Source organism: Bos indicus, chromosome 4 (assembly GCF_029378745.1).
Source record: "Bos indicus isolate NIAB-ARS_2022 breed Sahiwal x Tharparkar chromosome 4, NIAB-ARS_B.indTharparkar_mat_pri_1.0, whole genome shotgun sequence".
Taxonomy (NCBI): Eukaryota; Metazoa; Chordata; class Mammalia; order Artiodactyla; family Bovidae; genus Bos; species Bos indicus.
The window spans coordinates 77591194-77606629 of record NC_091763.1 but is presented as its reverse complement, the minus strand read 5'-3'; the positions used below and the strand labels follow the sequence as shown (position 1 = coordinate 77606629).

At 41.5% G+C, this 15436-nt stretch overlaps 1 protein-coding gene across 1 annotated transcript in view; it reads left to right on the top strand.

Annotated features, from left to right (window-relative positions):
• The window catches only part of BLVRA (biliverdin reductase A), a 50271-nt gene extending 35647 nt beyond the window's left edge, over window positions 1-14624 (top strand). Inside the window, exons 5-8 of the mRNA XM_019958961.2 lie at window positions 1897-1994; window positions 7423-7530; window positions 9812-9983; window positions 14259-14624. Of these exons, the coding sequence (XP_019814520.2) occupies window positions 1897-1994; window positions 7423-7530; window positions 9812-9983; window positions 14259-14517 (637 nt within the window). The 3' untranslated portion in view covers window positions 14518-14624. The remainder of the gene's footprint in view (window positions 1-1896; window positions 1995-7422; window positions 7531-9811; window positions 9984-14258) is intronic.
• Window positions 14625-15436: the final 812 nt, after the last annotated feature.

Below are 15436 nucleotides of genomic sequence, written 5' to 3'. Positions count from 1 at the left end.
AGAGCTGGCTGCCACGAGTTTTGTAGTCTTGATTGATAGCTGTCATGTGGTAATGGAGCTACTAGAGGTAATGGAATTCCAGTTGAGCTATTGCAAATCCTAAAACATGATGCTGTGAAAGTGCTGCATTCAATATGCCAGCAAATTTGGAAAACTCAGCAGTGGCCATAGGACTAGAAAAGGTCAGTTTTCATTCCAACCCCAAAGAAAGGCAATGCCGAAGAATGTTCAGACTACCACACAATTGCACTCATCTCACACACTAGTAAAGTAATGCTCAAAATTCTCCAAGCCAGACTTCAACAGTACGTGAACTGTGAACTTCCAGATGTTCAAGCTGAATTTAGAAAAGGCAGAGGAACCAGAGACCAAATTGCCAATATCCGTTGGATCATCGAAAAAGTGAGAAAGTTCCAGAAAAACATCTATTTCTGCTTTATTGACTACGCCAAAGCCTTTGACTGTGTGGATCACAGCAAACTGTGGGAAATTCTTAACAAGATGGGAATACCAGACCACCTGCCCTGCCTCCTGAGAAATCTGTATGCATGTCAAGAAGCAACAGTTAGAATTGGATATGGAACAACAGACTGGTTCCAAATAGGAAAAGGAATAAGTCAAGGCTGTATAATGTCACCCTGCTTATTTAACTTATATGCAGACTACATCGTGAGAAATGCTGGACTGGGTGAAGCACAAGCTAGAATCAAGATTGCCGGAAGAAATATCAATAACCTCAGATATGCAGATGACACCACCCTTATGGCAAAAAGTGAAGAAGAACTAAAGACCCTGTTGATGAAAATATAAGAGGAGAATGAAAAATTTTGGCTTAAAGCTCAACATTCGGAAAACTAAGATCATGGCATCTGGTCCCATCATTTCATGGCAAATAGATGGGGAAACAGTGGAAACAGTAACAGACTTTATTTTTGGAGGGCTCCAAAATCACTGCAGATGGTGATTGCAGCCATGAAATTAAAAGATGCTTGCTCCTTGGAAGAAAAGTTATGATGAACCTAGATAGCATATTAAGAAGCAGAGACATTACTGTGCCAACAAAGGTCCATCTAGTCAAAGCTATGGTTTTTCCAGTAGTCATGTATGGATGTGAGAGTTGGACAATAAAGAAAGCTGAGTGCTGAAGAACTGATGCTTTTGAACTGTGGTGTTGGAGGAGACTCTTGAGAGTCCCTTGGACTGCAAGGAGATCCAACCAGTCCATCCTAAAGGAAATCAGTCCTGAATATTCAGTGGAAGGACTGATGCTGAAGCTGAAACTCTAATACTTTGGCCACCTGATGCAAAGAACTAACTCATTTGAAAAGACCCTGATGCTGGGAAAGATTGAAGGCAGGAGGAGAAGGGGACAACAGAGGATGAGATGGTTGGATGGCGTCACTGACTTCATGGACATGAGTTTGAGTAAGCTCCAGGAGTTGGTGATGGACAGAGAGGCCTAGCATGCTGCAGTAAATGGACATGACTGAGCAACTTCCAGTCGCTGCTCAAGGACTGCAGCACACCAGGCCTCCCTGTCCATCACCAACTCCCACAGTTGGGAACTGACTGTGGTAATGGACAATTTACCTATTGACACGGCTGTATTTGTCCTCCAGAATAACTGGTAAATATTACCTGGTTGGATATGTCAGTGAACGAATGGGTGAATGTTCAAGTGAGCACATAACTAGAAAGCCTTTCTCTTACTGCTAAATAGAAAATAGCATGAGATGCAGTTTGTCCTCCGCATCCCCTGGCCCTGACTCTCGTCTGCATTCTGTCATGGCACATTTACCTGGAGACTTGTGTGCATTTTTCAGTCTGTCATGCAGGGTACTTAAGCAAAGCTTAATTGAAGTGCATTTTATCCGTATTTATCCCTCTTTTCCAAAGGCAATTCCTGAATGCTGGAAAGCATGTCCTTGTGGAATACCCCATGACACTGTCTTGGGTGGCAGCTAAGGACCTGTGGGAGTTGGCCGAGCAGAAAGGTGATGTATGTTCTGTGCGTCTGGAGCGCACACCCTCTTACTAAGAATTCCTGCCTCTAAGACTTCTATGGTACCAACCTTATGCCTTATAAACAACCCTGTGTCAGATATGTTATTGGCCCAGGGGCTCCCAGCCCAGCCTGCATACTGTAGGCACATAAAGCGCAGGGGTCGGGGTGTGTTTGTGGAGGAACAACAGGGCAGAGGGATGGGTGGGAATTGGCAGACTTTTGTTCAAGGCTTATCAGCTCCTTTTACTCTAATGAAAAATATGAATTAGCTTCCACTTATGCTAATATTATATTATCTTGCTTTTATTCATGTGATACTTGTATTGCTAATGGGAAAATGCCTAGTTTAGGGTAATTTATTGTCTGATGTGCACAGTTTATGGTTTTTGTTCTCAAGAGGAGCACCGTTTATTAATACTGAGAACTTGGAAACTCTTCTAAGCATATGTTATTTTGTTTAATTCTCTTAGAAATCCTTGGAGGTAGGTATTTTCTCTAGCTTATGTATAGGAATCCATGGTTCAGAGAAGTCGAAAATTTTCTACCAGAAATGGAGCATAACCTTCAAAAATTGTACGCCTGTAATGAGGGTCAGATACGACTGAGTGACTTCACTTTTACTTTCCACTTTCATGCATCGGAGAAGGAAATGGCAACCAACTCCAGTGTTCTTGCCTGGAGAATCCCAGGGACGGGGGAGCCTGGTGGGCTGCTGTCTATGGGGTCGCACAGAGTCGGACACGACTGAAGTGACTTAGCAGCAGCAGCAGCAACTTATATACTATTGTACATCTACTATACTTTTTAAAAAAATTGTGTACCAGGTCACAAAGCTAGTAATGTGACCACTAAATGAGAGGTGGAGATTTGATTTCAATCCTTTTGGGCTCTGAAGTCCACATTTTTCCCTCTGAGCCTTGCTGAACACCACAACTAGAGAGAAGCCCACACGCCACCACTAAGACCCGATGCAGTCAAATACAAAGAAATATTTCTTAAAAGGCATATAGTCCAATGGAATAGAGTAGAGAGCCCAGAAACAAACCCTTGTGTATAGATGGTCAAGCGATCTTTGACAAGGGTCTTTGAGATCACACAGTGGGCGGAATGGACAGCCTCTTTAACAGAAAGTGTTGGGAGAGATGGATAGCCACATGCAAAAGAATAAAGTTGTACCTTTACCTTATACCATTTTAACTCATACAGCCCTAAATGTAAGGTGTAAAATTATAAAACTCCTGGAAGAAAATGTAGGGAAAAGCTTCTGGACATTGGCCATGGCAGTGATTTTTTTCTGGATGTGACACCCGAAGTACAGGCAACAAAAGCAAAAGTAGACACGGGATTTTGCACTAAACTAAAAACCCTTCTGCACAACAAAGGAGACAGTCAACAGAGTGACAAGGCAACCTACAGAATGGGAGAATGTGTTTGCAAATCAGGTACCTGATAAGGGTTAATATCCAGATTATATAAAGAGCTCTTAAGACTCAACAACAACAATAAATAACCTGACTTTAAAATACACAAAGAACCTGAATAGGTACTTCTCCAAAGAAGATTTACAAATGGCCAACAAGCATACCAAAAAGATGCTCATTGTCACTAATGATTATCACACAGGAGAAAGGCCTTAAGAGTATACTAAATGTGGGAAATATTTTACGAGCAGATCTGTTTAAACACTGGAGAATTCACACTAGAGAAAGGCATAGATGTACAGGGAATTTGCAATTTCCTTGTTCAGTGTAGGGTCACTGGAGGAAACTGAGGGGCCATCGGTCTGAATTGAATCTCACTTCTAAGTGCTTCTGAGAGCAGCCTGAATTTTTTCCTTACTCAAATTAGAGATTAGAGAGCATTGAGGCACCATTGAAGGGCGTGTATTTCTCACGTCTAAAAGAACCATATTTTGTGATGTCCACAATTCTTTGAGCTAATGTTGCTGTTTGTAAGACCACTGGGTCCAGGGAAACCATAATTGGTACAGAAACTTACATGGCAGCTGGTAAAGAATCCACCTGCCAATGTAGGAGACGCAAGATGCGATCCCTGGGTCGGGAAGATCTCCTGGAGAAGGAAATGGCAACTCGCTCCAGTATTCTTGCCTGGAAAATTCCATGGACAGAGGAGCCTGGTGGGCTACAGTCCATGGGGCCACAGAGTCAGACACAACTGAGCAACTGAGCACACATCATTAATGATTAAAGGAATGCAAAGCAAAACCACATTGAAATATCTCCTCAAACCCATGAAGATAGCCACTATTAAAAAAAACGAAACGAAACTGGGACTTCCCTTTTGGTCCAGTAGTTAAGACTCCAAGCTTCTATACAGGGGGCACAGGTTTGATCCCTGACAAGGGAACTAAGATCCCACATGCCACACAGTATGGCCAAAACAAAGCAAAAAAAAAAAAAAAAACAACAACAGTGAGAGTGTGGAGAAACTAATTAGAGCCCTGTGCCCTATTGGTGGGAATATAATATGGTTCAGCCACTCTGGAAAACTGTATGGAGGTTTCTGAAAAATTTATAAATAGAATTACCGTATGATCCAGCAATCCCAGTTCTGGGTATATACTGAAAAGACTAAAGGATTTGGAAGAGATATTTGCACACTCTGGTTCATAGCACATTATTCACAATAACCAAGAAGTGGAAACAACTCAGATGTCCACTGATGAATGAATGGATAAAGAAAATGTGGTGAATATATACAATGGAATATTATTCAGCCTTAAGAAAGAAGTGAATCTTGTCACAAGCTGCAACATGGAAGAATCTTGAGAATATTATGGTAAATAATATAAGCTAGCCACAAAGAGATTATATGAAGTATCTAGAATAGTTAAATTCGCAGAAACAGAAAATAAAAGGATGGCTGCTAGGGAGTGGTGTGGAGGAGTAGAGGGAGTTATTTTAGTTGGGTACAAAGTTTCAGTTTTGCAAAGTGAAAAAGTTCTAAAGATCTTTTGTACAACAGTGTCCTTATAGTTACTACTACTGGACTATAGACTGAAAATTGGTTAATAGGGTAAATTTTATATTATACGTTTTACTACAGTTTTTTTAAAAACCAAATAAATTTGGAAGAATCAGAGCAATCAAAATTGAAGAGAGGATTTGACCTCAAGTGGAATGTTGATGCACAATAATTAGAAAGCCCCAAATGCAACATCATTAATTTAACAATTTGGGCAAGTCAAAATACGTATCAAATAATAGTCAAAAGTTCAGATCTTTTGTAAACCTCATTTTACAGAAATACATAAAAAAAATTATTTTGTACAGAAGTGTTCATGCCAACATTTGAAGAGCAAAAATTGGCACGCAAATTCAGTATTCAAAAGAGAATGGTTAATGATTAATTATGGTATTTTCATCTGATGAATACTATTTAGGCTCAGTCATAGATTCTTACTGTCATAAAAAAGGTACATGATACATGACTAAATACAGAACAGGTTACAGAACTACATGTAGTATCACCTTAAATACAGATGTGTGGACAATTTGTTTTGATAGTGGTTATTTCTTGGTAGTGGTATTTTGGATGATTTTATTTACTTTCTATTTTTCTTTATTTTTCATGTTTCTTTATTTTTCATGTTTCATGAGCATAATTTGTTTTAGTAATATGAAATAATACATTTTTTAAAATTGTTAAGAAGGTGCTAAATTGTATATACAGTATAGCCCCCCAAAACAAAAACAAATTTTAAAAAGTTACACATAATTTGGACAAATCACTAGAGAAATTTAAATATTTAATGTAAAGGAAAAAAAAATTAAGATTATTAAAAGCTCTCTATAGAAAAAGAAAATAAATTTATGTTGTATTGCTTCTGCTGGTAGGGGGTAGAATTATAGAGATGGAGATCTCATCTTCATACAAGGAAGAGTTTTCTAAGAATCATAACTGTTCCAACATATTTACCCAGGATGCCATAGAAAATAGTTTCAGCATTGGGTATCATATAGTTGACTACTGCTTGGTTAAGGGTACTGTTTGCATTTTGAATATCACAAATAGAATGGAAAATCATGTTTTTGTTTTCATGGGCACACATAAAATGAATCTCTAGCCCCATCTGTTACCTCACCAATCAGAGGGGATAGCTTGCCAAATCTGACATATTTAAATAACAAGTGAGATGAGCTTTTCTAGCACTTGTGTCGGTGGTTAAACTAGTTACAAATCACAAACCCTATGACACAAGAATTTCTGAGAAGTACGTTTTATTTCTTCTACAAAAGGAGCTCTGAACAGGCTAACACCAAAGCCACTGAAGAAATTGAATAATAAATCTGGTGCTCATCTGATTATCTGAGTTTTTGTAATTTGAGATAGAATTTCCTTGTGACAAATTCAGAGATTTTAAGTGCAGAGTTAAATGAATTTGGACAGAGTATATACCCATGTAATGATTACTCCAGTCAAGATACAGAACATTTTTATTATTCCAGAAAGTTCCCTAGTGCCCATGTCCTCTCGGTCATATATACCCACAGTAACATAGATGATCTACTACCAAACTGCCTTTCCGATTATCTCTCAGCTAGGATCTGAGATCTTTCCTGTATTGCTTAAACATCAGTGTCAACATCATGTCACATATAAGGGAGGGGGAAAAAAAGCAAATGAAACAAAATGGCAACAGTGATTAACTGGTTACTCAAGGGAAAAAAAAACAAATGAAACAAAAGGCAACAATGATTTACTGGTAGCATTCTGAGTGGTTTCACTTTTTTCTTTATGCTCTTTCACGTGTTCTCAATTTTCTACAATGACCTGAATTTACATTTATACTTTAAAACTAAAAATAATTTTGTTTCTACCATATGATCACAATCATGAAAAATAATTCACAGCAGAATGACAAAAGGGAAATAAACCAATATCTTAGTAGTGGTTCTTTCTGGTAAATAGGATCTTGATATTTTTACTTCTCATTTTCCTCCCAAATTTAAAAACACTTATTATTTCTAAGATAGACAACACACCCTGTTTTGAAAGATGAGGCCAAAATGGTTCTTGAGAATTTCGTAAATTACTAGTTGTTTTAGAAAGCTGCTGAAATACATGTGAGAAAATGAATGAGTGAGACTTCAAGTCCATGAATTGCAAGCTGCCCTTTCATTTTCTCCTAAGAAGTTCTTATTTCATAATCCATGACTCTTTCTGGCTTACTCTCATATTTTTGTTGCTGTAACTGTTTGTTTTGTTGAAGATTATTTGAAATAATGACAGACTTCCAGAAGAGTAGTGAATATAATACAGTACAGAGAACTACTTTTTCTTGAATCATATAAGAGTAAGTTGCCCAGCTGATCCCCTAATTATTTCATGTGTATATCCTACAAATAACACAGTTGATGATAACTGCCTTTTTCACTCCATTCTTGTCATGACAGGGAAAGTCTTGCATGAGGAGCATGTTGAACTCTTGATGGAGGAGTTTGCATTCCTGAAGAAAGAAGTGGTGGGGAAGGACCTGCTGAAAGGGTCTCTCCTCTTCACAGGTCAGTCCTTGGTGGGATCACAGGTCATGAGTCCCTGGTGAGGCAGGGTGGGGTGAGGTGGGGATGCTGAGTTCTTTCCTCGCTCTCTAGGATGTGAGCTTGGATTCATTTCTGCCAAAGAGTCTCTGCAGGCTGATTTAATTTTCCCAAATAGCCACAGACAATAAAAATATCTATTTTGCTTCTTTTCTCAAATGAGATTTGATTGCTTGGTGGGCCTTGGGTAAAATATGTGTTAGAAATCTGAAGCACATTTATACTTTTGGCCCAGTCGATTAGGCAGAAGCTTCTCTCATGAAATCCTGACAAATTGGATATTATGTTCTACAGGTTAAAAGTGAAAGCTCTTTTTTAAAAAGGACTGAGAAAAAGGTTCCTTGGAGAAGAGAATATTTTTATACTTATCTATGCAGCAAATAGAATATGCATAGCCCCTTCCTTCCTCCAACAAGTTATCAGAACATTAGCTGCAGCCAGAATATCCGATCTACTATATATTCAGCCGTTTATGTTGGTCTTTCTGGGAGCACCTCCATTAGCAGGAGAAAATGAACAACCTGGAGCTTCCAGCTCTGCAGTCTCCTCTGGGCGGACTCCTTAGATCTGTCTGTCCCCTAAGGCATTAGCAGTAGGAAATGAACAAGCTGGAGCCTCCAGTTCTGCACCCTAAAGCATCTGGGCCACCTTTCCCGAGGACTTGCATTACAGGAAGGAAAGTGTGACATTGTTAAGTGGGAAAACCATTCATCTCTTCACGAGTTTCCAGAAAATACAGTGGAATCTCATTTCAGAATCCATCTTCATCCTTTATTTTATTCCTTTTTGTATGTTTTAAACTCTTTATTTTATATTGGAGTATAGCCATTTAACAATGTGTGATAGTTTCAGCGGGACAGCAAAGGAACTCAGTCATACATACACATGTATCCATTCTCCCCCAAACTCCCCTCCCATCCAGGCTGCCATAACATTGAGCAGAGTTCCCAGTGCTGTACAGTAGGACTTTGTTGGTTATTCATTTTAAATATAGCAGAGTGTACATGTTGATCCCAAACACCCTAACTATCTCATCCCTGCTCTCTTCCCCACTGTAGAAGTTCATTCTCCAAGGCTGTGATCCATCTTCATCCTTTAAAATGACCATCTAATGAGCTTTGTGGCAACAAATAATAACCATTAATCTGCACAAGGAATTGTGCTAAGTATGTGACATGCATTATTTCATATTAATTCATAGGATAATCCCACAAAGTGGGTATTCATTACCCCTGTCATACAGATTTTTTTTAATGAAGCTCAGAGGTGGGTAGCTTCACAAAGTTGACCCAACAGTTATGACTCAGGCTCAGACTTGTGACGGCTGCTCAGTCCTCTGCAAAGAGCAGGAGCAGACAGTGACCAGCCCAGAGGGGGCTGTGATTCCTGTGTAAGTTTGACACTTAGGTCCTAGTGATTTCAAACCATGTAGTCTATGAAACTTACAGTCTTGGTTTGCTATTATTTACCTTTTAATTTGATTTGCTTGTGATCTTCTTTAGAACATACTCATGATTATGAGTTGTTTTAAGTCAGGATCAAGTTACAAGAAATCTGTGGTTTAAAAATCAGTGTAACAGATATGATATCTTATAAATTGAAGTTATGTTTAAAATTTAGACTGGGAACAGAGGGGAGCAACATCTTGACCAGGTTTCTCACCCAGATCCTCTTTGGAATGTACTGTTGTACCTGAGATGATAGATATTGAAGTCTAAGAAAATACCACTGTATCAATTTTCTTGATGTAGTCTATAGGTATTACTGTTTTCTTCACAGCTATCACGATTCTTTCGCCCTCTTATAATTTACACAGCTATATATTTATAGGAACATAGGCTTGCAGGACTAAAATATGTTAATTCTTCTTTTACTTCAAGTTACTAAGAGAATATATATGTATATGTGTGTACCACATATATATGTGTGTATGTGTGTGTATATATATATATATACATGCATACACAGGCAACATATATACATTAGAAGCCTGAAACATTTTTATTTCCCTGTGAGCCAGATAACCTGCAATTTCCAATGAAATATTTTACCAGCAAACTGAATTTCAGAAATAGGAGCAAAGGGAGACATTTTTCTGAAAGTCTCCATGAGAATCATCTCGCATACCTCCGCTAGGAGGCAAGGTTGTGTGTTCTGATCCCCAGCCACATCTGTTGGCTCCCTGTCACCCCCCAATTGTCAGCCTTTCCCCTCCAGTCCCTGCCTTGTCTGTGATTCCCCACAGCTGCCCCATTGGAAGAAGAGCGGTTTGGCTTCCCTGCGTTCAGCGGCATCTCTCGCCTGACCTGGCTGGTCTCCCTCTTCGGGGAGCTTTCTCTCGTATCTGCCACTTTGGAAGAGCGAAAGGAAGACCAGTATATGAAGATGACCGTGTGCTTGGAGACAGAGAACAAAAGGTAGGTCAGGAAAAGCTGTGAGGAGGGGGCAATATAAGGACATCCTTTTGTGTTCATGAGGGAGAATTTGGGGAGACCCAGGGACCTAGACCCCCACCCCCGACTCCAGAAGAGCCATCTGCTTCTGCAGTGGGACAGGTGCTGGAATCTCACTTATGTTGCTTCACGCCTTCCTCCTAGTCGCCCCATAAGGTTAAGAGAAGCATACAGATCTGATATGTTAGGTATGTTTAGATCAGAAGAGCCCCCGAATGGCTCACAATTTAACAATCTGGAAGTCAGAAGGCTTACAGAGGAGGAACACTCAAGTAATGAAGATGCCCCCCGGGAGCTCCCTTGGACTTGAGGGATCCAATTCTAATTTTCTCTATGGGAGCCATGGAGAAGGAAATGGCAACACACTCCAGTATTCTTGCCTGGAGAATTTCATGGACAGAGGAGCCTGGTGGGCTACAGTCCCTGGGGTCGCAAAGAGTCAGACATGACTGAGCGACTCAGACACAACACACAGATATGAGCGGGTTGCCTAAGCCACACAGTGAACAATATCAGATATAGGAGCAGAAGTCCAGTTACATCTGTGACCTGCATTCATTCCAGCATTTTATTGTGAAAGTTGCAGGCACTGGTGAAGTTGAAAGAACTCTGCAGTGAGCATCTACACAGCTACCACCTAGATCTTGCCATTAATATTGTACTCAGCTTGCCTGTATCATGCCCAGCTCTTTATCAGCTTTATCACATCATACTGTTGTAATGTTCCCCAAATACTGATTCTTTATTCTCCATACCAAGTCTTTTTTTTTTTTTTTTTCATTTAAAAATGTTCAAGAGACTTTAAAATAGTACAAAGATGTTCAGGTTGACTATAAGATCATACTGAGGTGGTGTCTGTTGGTTCCTCCATTGCTAAAGCCTCCATTTGATCCTGGTTCATTACACACCCTGATAATTCTTCCATTTGGGGAGTAGTGATATTCTTTGATTCCCAGCATCTTCCATAAACACCCGCACATCCATAAATGACAGAAAACACAACGCCAGAAATAATCACTAAATGTTTGCAGATTTTACTTGAATATCCTTAATGTGTTGTTTTTCGAAACCAAGTCCTCTTAGTCCATTTGGGAAACCAACATCATGATGGGTCCCATCTGGTACGAAATGCAGCTCTTTCACCAGCAAACCACCCTTCAAGATAAAAAGCTTCATAACAAGTCTTTAAAACATTAGGAGCCTCTGCGAGTTGTTTGCAGACACAATTCCTTAAGTTAGAGCCGCCTTCCAACAACATAGTGGAACAGAGCAGAGCTGCAGCAGGGGATGAGGAGGTGGGGATGCATAGCCTTGAAAGGTCACAGTAAAAGGACCAGTGAGATCAGGGTCATTGCCTGAAGCCCTGTTGCACAAAGTGCTAGTATTTGCTAACGTTTACTGAGTTCTCGCCAATGTGCCAGGGCCTAGCACTTTTACAAGAATTTTCTCATAATGTTTATACCAACTGTCTGGAATGGGCATTATTATGATCACCTGGGAAATTATGATCACCCGAGGCTCAGAGAGGTTAAGAAGCTCGCCAAGGGCACACAGCTAATAAATGATTATGTGAGAATCATGCTCAAGCAGCCTGTCTGCAGTCCTCGAATGATCACGCCTTCTCCTCCACAATGCACAGGAAGGGCACAAAAAAGGAATATCATCAGGCCTTATCTTTACCTCATCCTTACCTATCAGTGAAGTAGGTATCATTAGCCTCAGGCCCCAGATCATCCAGGAAAACCCAGTGCAACTCACTTCCAAGCCTGTGTTCTTTCCATTGTACTAGCAGTTTTCAAACTTTGTAAAAATAAGCATTCAAATGCTTTTTCAACCCAAACCTCTATAGAAGAAGTGCACGTTTCAGTCCTCTTGTTGAAGCTGGTTGGTAGGACTGGGACCAGAGCCAGGTGCACCCCCCACCCCCTCGTCCTGTTAGAACACTGTTGGAAATTGCCACCTCTGCTGTGCTTGAGACACGTGCTGACTAGAGGAATGTGGCTGTGGGTGTACACCTTCCTATGGAAGGTGAGAAGTAAGAAGCATTTTTGCAGGTAGTCAGAGCTCAGGCTGGTGAATGCAGATATTTGCAACCGGAGGTTTCCAGAGAGGACCAGAGGAGCCATCTGAGTCCAAGCTTGTGGTTTGGGTCGGGATGCCTAGAGCTAAGAGCTGTCCAAGCCCAGAACATGGATGGACCCAGGGCTACCTTTAGCTCCACTCTAATTGACAGTAAGGTCCCAACAGCTGATGTCCTCACTTTTAAATATGTGTACAGGGAGACTCCCCCTGATGGTTCGCAGTTAAGACTCCCTGCTTCCAATGCAGGGGGTGGAGGTTCAATCCCTGGTCAGGGAACTAAGATCCATATGCTGCATGGTGCAGCCAAAATTATACACACACACACACACACACACAAAAATATGAACAGGAAACAGCATAACCAAGTTTTGAGCAGGTGGGACCACAAAAGGAGGAAGTTTTCTCTGTCCACATCTCTCGTGATGTTTCCCTGCATGTGTGGGTGTTGGCATGGTTCCCCCTTTATGTACTTCACTTATTTTTCTCTTAAACATTTTACTCACTCTCTAGTGTAGGTCTCGGTAAGCTGAAGGGAGGGTTCGTTTACCCTGAGCTTCCTGCAGCACTCAAAACAATCAAGTGATCCTTTTGGGCCCCTTTCTTGCAACCTCACACCCTATATCTGGTTTTTTTTTTTTTGGCCATGCCGCACAACATGTAGGATTTTAGTTCCCTGAGTTTCCCAACCAGGGGTCGAACCCATGTCCCCTGCATTGGAAGTACAGAGTCTTAACCCCTGGGCCACCAGGGAAGTCCCCCCATATCTATATATTTAGCTTTATTATGTCCCATCCCTCTAGAGGCAGAGAACAAACAGAAGGAGGTTCCGCTTTGTCCTCAGCAACACTGGTCTAAACTGCCCATCTTGGCCTGCCTGACTACAGCCTGGGGGGAGGGGGAAGGAATCCGAGGAATGGTAATGGGAGACAAGACCCTGATGCCGTCTCAGGATTGAACCCTTTCCCTGTTCATATCACAGCCGTCCAACCAGATTGCCTTGTCCTTGACCCTGACTCAACCCTGTAGGAGAAGTAAGGACGGGAAGGCAAAGAGAAGTAGCCAAAGCAAGTCCTCTTAAGACTTCCTGAAACTTTGTTCCCAGAAGAAGGAAGGAAAACTTATTTGTATATGTGTGAAAAGTTTGAATGCAGGCTATCCATATTAAATTAAAATTGGCAAGAGCTTGAATATTTGGCAATAATAAAATAGTAAATGAATTATATAATCAGTTGTCCATGATATGCAGATGAAAATAATTATCATAGCAGTATCTGTAGGATGATATTTTTAAATAAACATAGTCAAAAATTAGTTATACCTTAGGGTTTATATGCCACATACATATAGACAAATACTTGAAAGGGTTGTCTCAAACTGAAAAGGTTTTTATTTAGGCGAAAGAATTATGGATTTTTTTTCTTTTTCTTGTAAAAGTCTTTAAATCAATGCTGTATTGTTTTTAGAATACTTTTTAAAGCAGATTTTGTATTTTTGCTGTCATATTATTCAGTGAAGCTTCTTTAGATCAAAGGCCTAATTAGGCTTCTCTGTTTCTGATTAAGCAGGTAACACAGTTATTATCTACTATAAAGACAGAAGAGAGAAACCCAGAGAAAGGAGAAACTTTAGGGAAGTGGGGTCTGTCCCATTAGGACTGGAGATTTTTGTGAGTGCTGACCTTGGCCTTGACCTGGGGGGCACATGTGAAATGGAAGCAGATGCTTTGTGAGCAGGCAGAAAGTATCTAGTCTTTTCTGGCATGTGCGGGGGATCACAGACCTCTTTGAAAATGGGATGAAAGCACTCTAAGAATTCTTTCCCATAAAAATGCACATACACTTGGAAACAACAGTTTGCTCCAGAACCTCAGGTCTGCATCCTCAGGGCTCCCTAGGGTAGAGAGTCCTGAATAATGAACTGATATTCACACCAAAATCATTGCACAGATTCCCCTGCCTGGTGGCAAAACTAAACAAAAGGACCGTTGGTCAGTAGAGTTGCCAACAGTCACCGTGGCCTCTGGGAGGCTGGTGGAGGTCGGGATGCAGCAGCTGCAGGAGAGATGGGCACACAGGAGGATCTAGTAGGGGTGCTCAGGTGCCAGCAAGCATCCGTGTGCCCTCAGTGAAATTAACACTGTGCCTCTCGCCTCCGCAGCCCGCTGACCTGGATTGAAGAGAAAGCACCTGGCCTAAAGCGAAACAGACGCTTAAGCTTCCATTTCAGATCTGGGTCCCTAGAGAATATGCCCAACGTAGGCATCAATAAGAATATTTTCCTGAAAGATCAGAATATATTTGTCCAGAAACTCCTGGGCCAGTTCTCGGAAGAGGAGCTGGCTGCCGAGAAGAAACGCATCCTGCACTGCCTGTGGCTCGCAGGAGAGATCCAGAAACACTGCTGCTCAAAGCAGTGAGGGGAACGGGCAGTGCTGCTCTGCTCAGCAAAACCAGAGCCTGATCTTTATTGAGAGTTGACCTTTCTCTCTATTCTTACCATTAAACATGTCTTGGGTAAACAGGATTTGCTTATTGTCACCAGCTATGTTGGGGCCCCCAGTGGGGGCTCCCACAGGAATGGAAAAGACAGCCAACCTTGGTTGAGCAGTGCTAAATGCTTTAAGATGCCTGGTTTCACTCAGGCTTCCCAATGGCCCTGCCAGATGAGTGTTATCAGATATGTTTTTCTTAGTATCTTCGAAAACCTTATTTGAAGTCACCCAGATAGTAAACAGCAGAACCAGCCTTTAAACCCCACTCATACGCTAAATCACCAAGAAACAGTGCCTTGAACCCTCTTCCCTGCCTTGGAAAAGTCTTAGTCACTCAGTCGTGTCTGACTCTTTGAGACCCCATCGACTGTAGCCCACCAGGCTCCTCTATTCATGGAATTTTCCAGGCAAGATCACTGAAGTGGGTTGCCATGCTCTCCTCCAGGGGATCTTCCTGACCCAGGGATCAAACCCGGGTATCCTGCATTGCAGGCAGATTCTTTACCATCTGAGCCACCAGGAAAGCCTTCTTTCCACCCACGCGCCCCCCACCCCTGCCCTGCCAAACTGGGTGATCATGCCTAGTGCTGGGGATCCCAAAAATGAGTAAGATGTAGCCATTGCCTTCAAAAACTCAATGTCCAGAGGGAAGCAAGTCACATAAACTAGTCATTGCTGGAGGTCCAGAGTGCTCCTGGCCATCTGGAGAAGGGTTCGGGGAAGATGTCCATGCCAGGTCCTGATGATGAAGAGATCAACCGTGTGAAGGTCAGAGGAGGGCATTGTGGCTGGGAGCAGGGTGAACAGAAGGGAGTGAGGGACAACCTAGCCAGTGCCCTGGGGC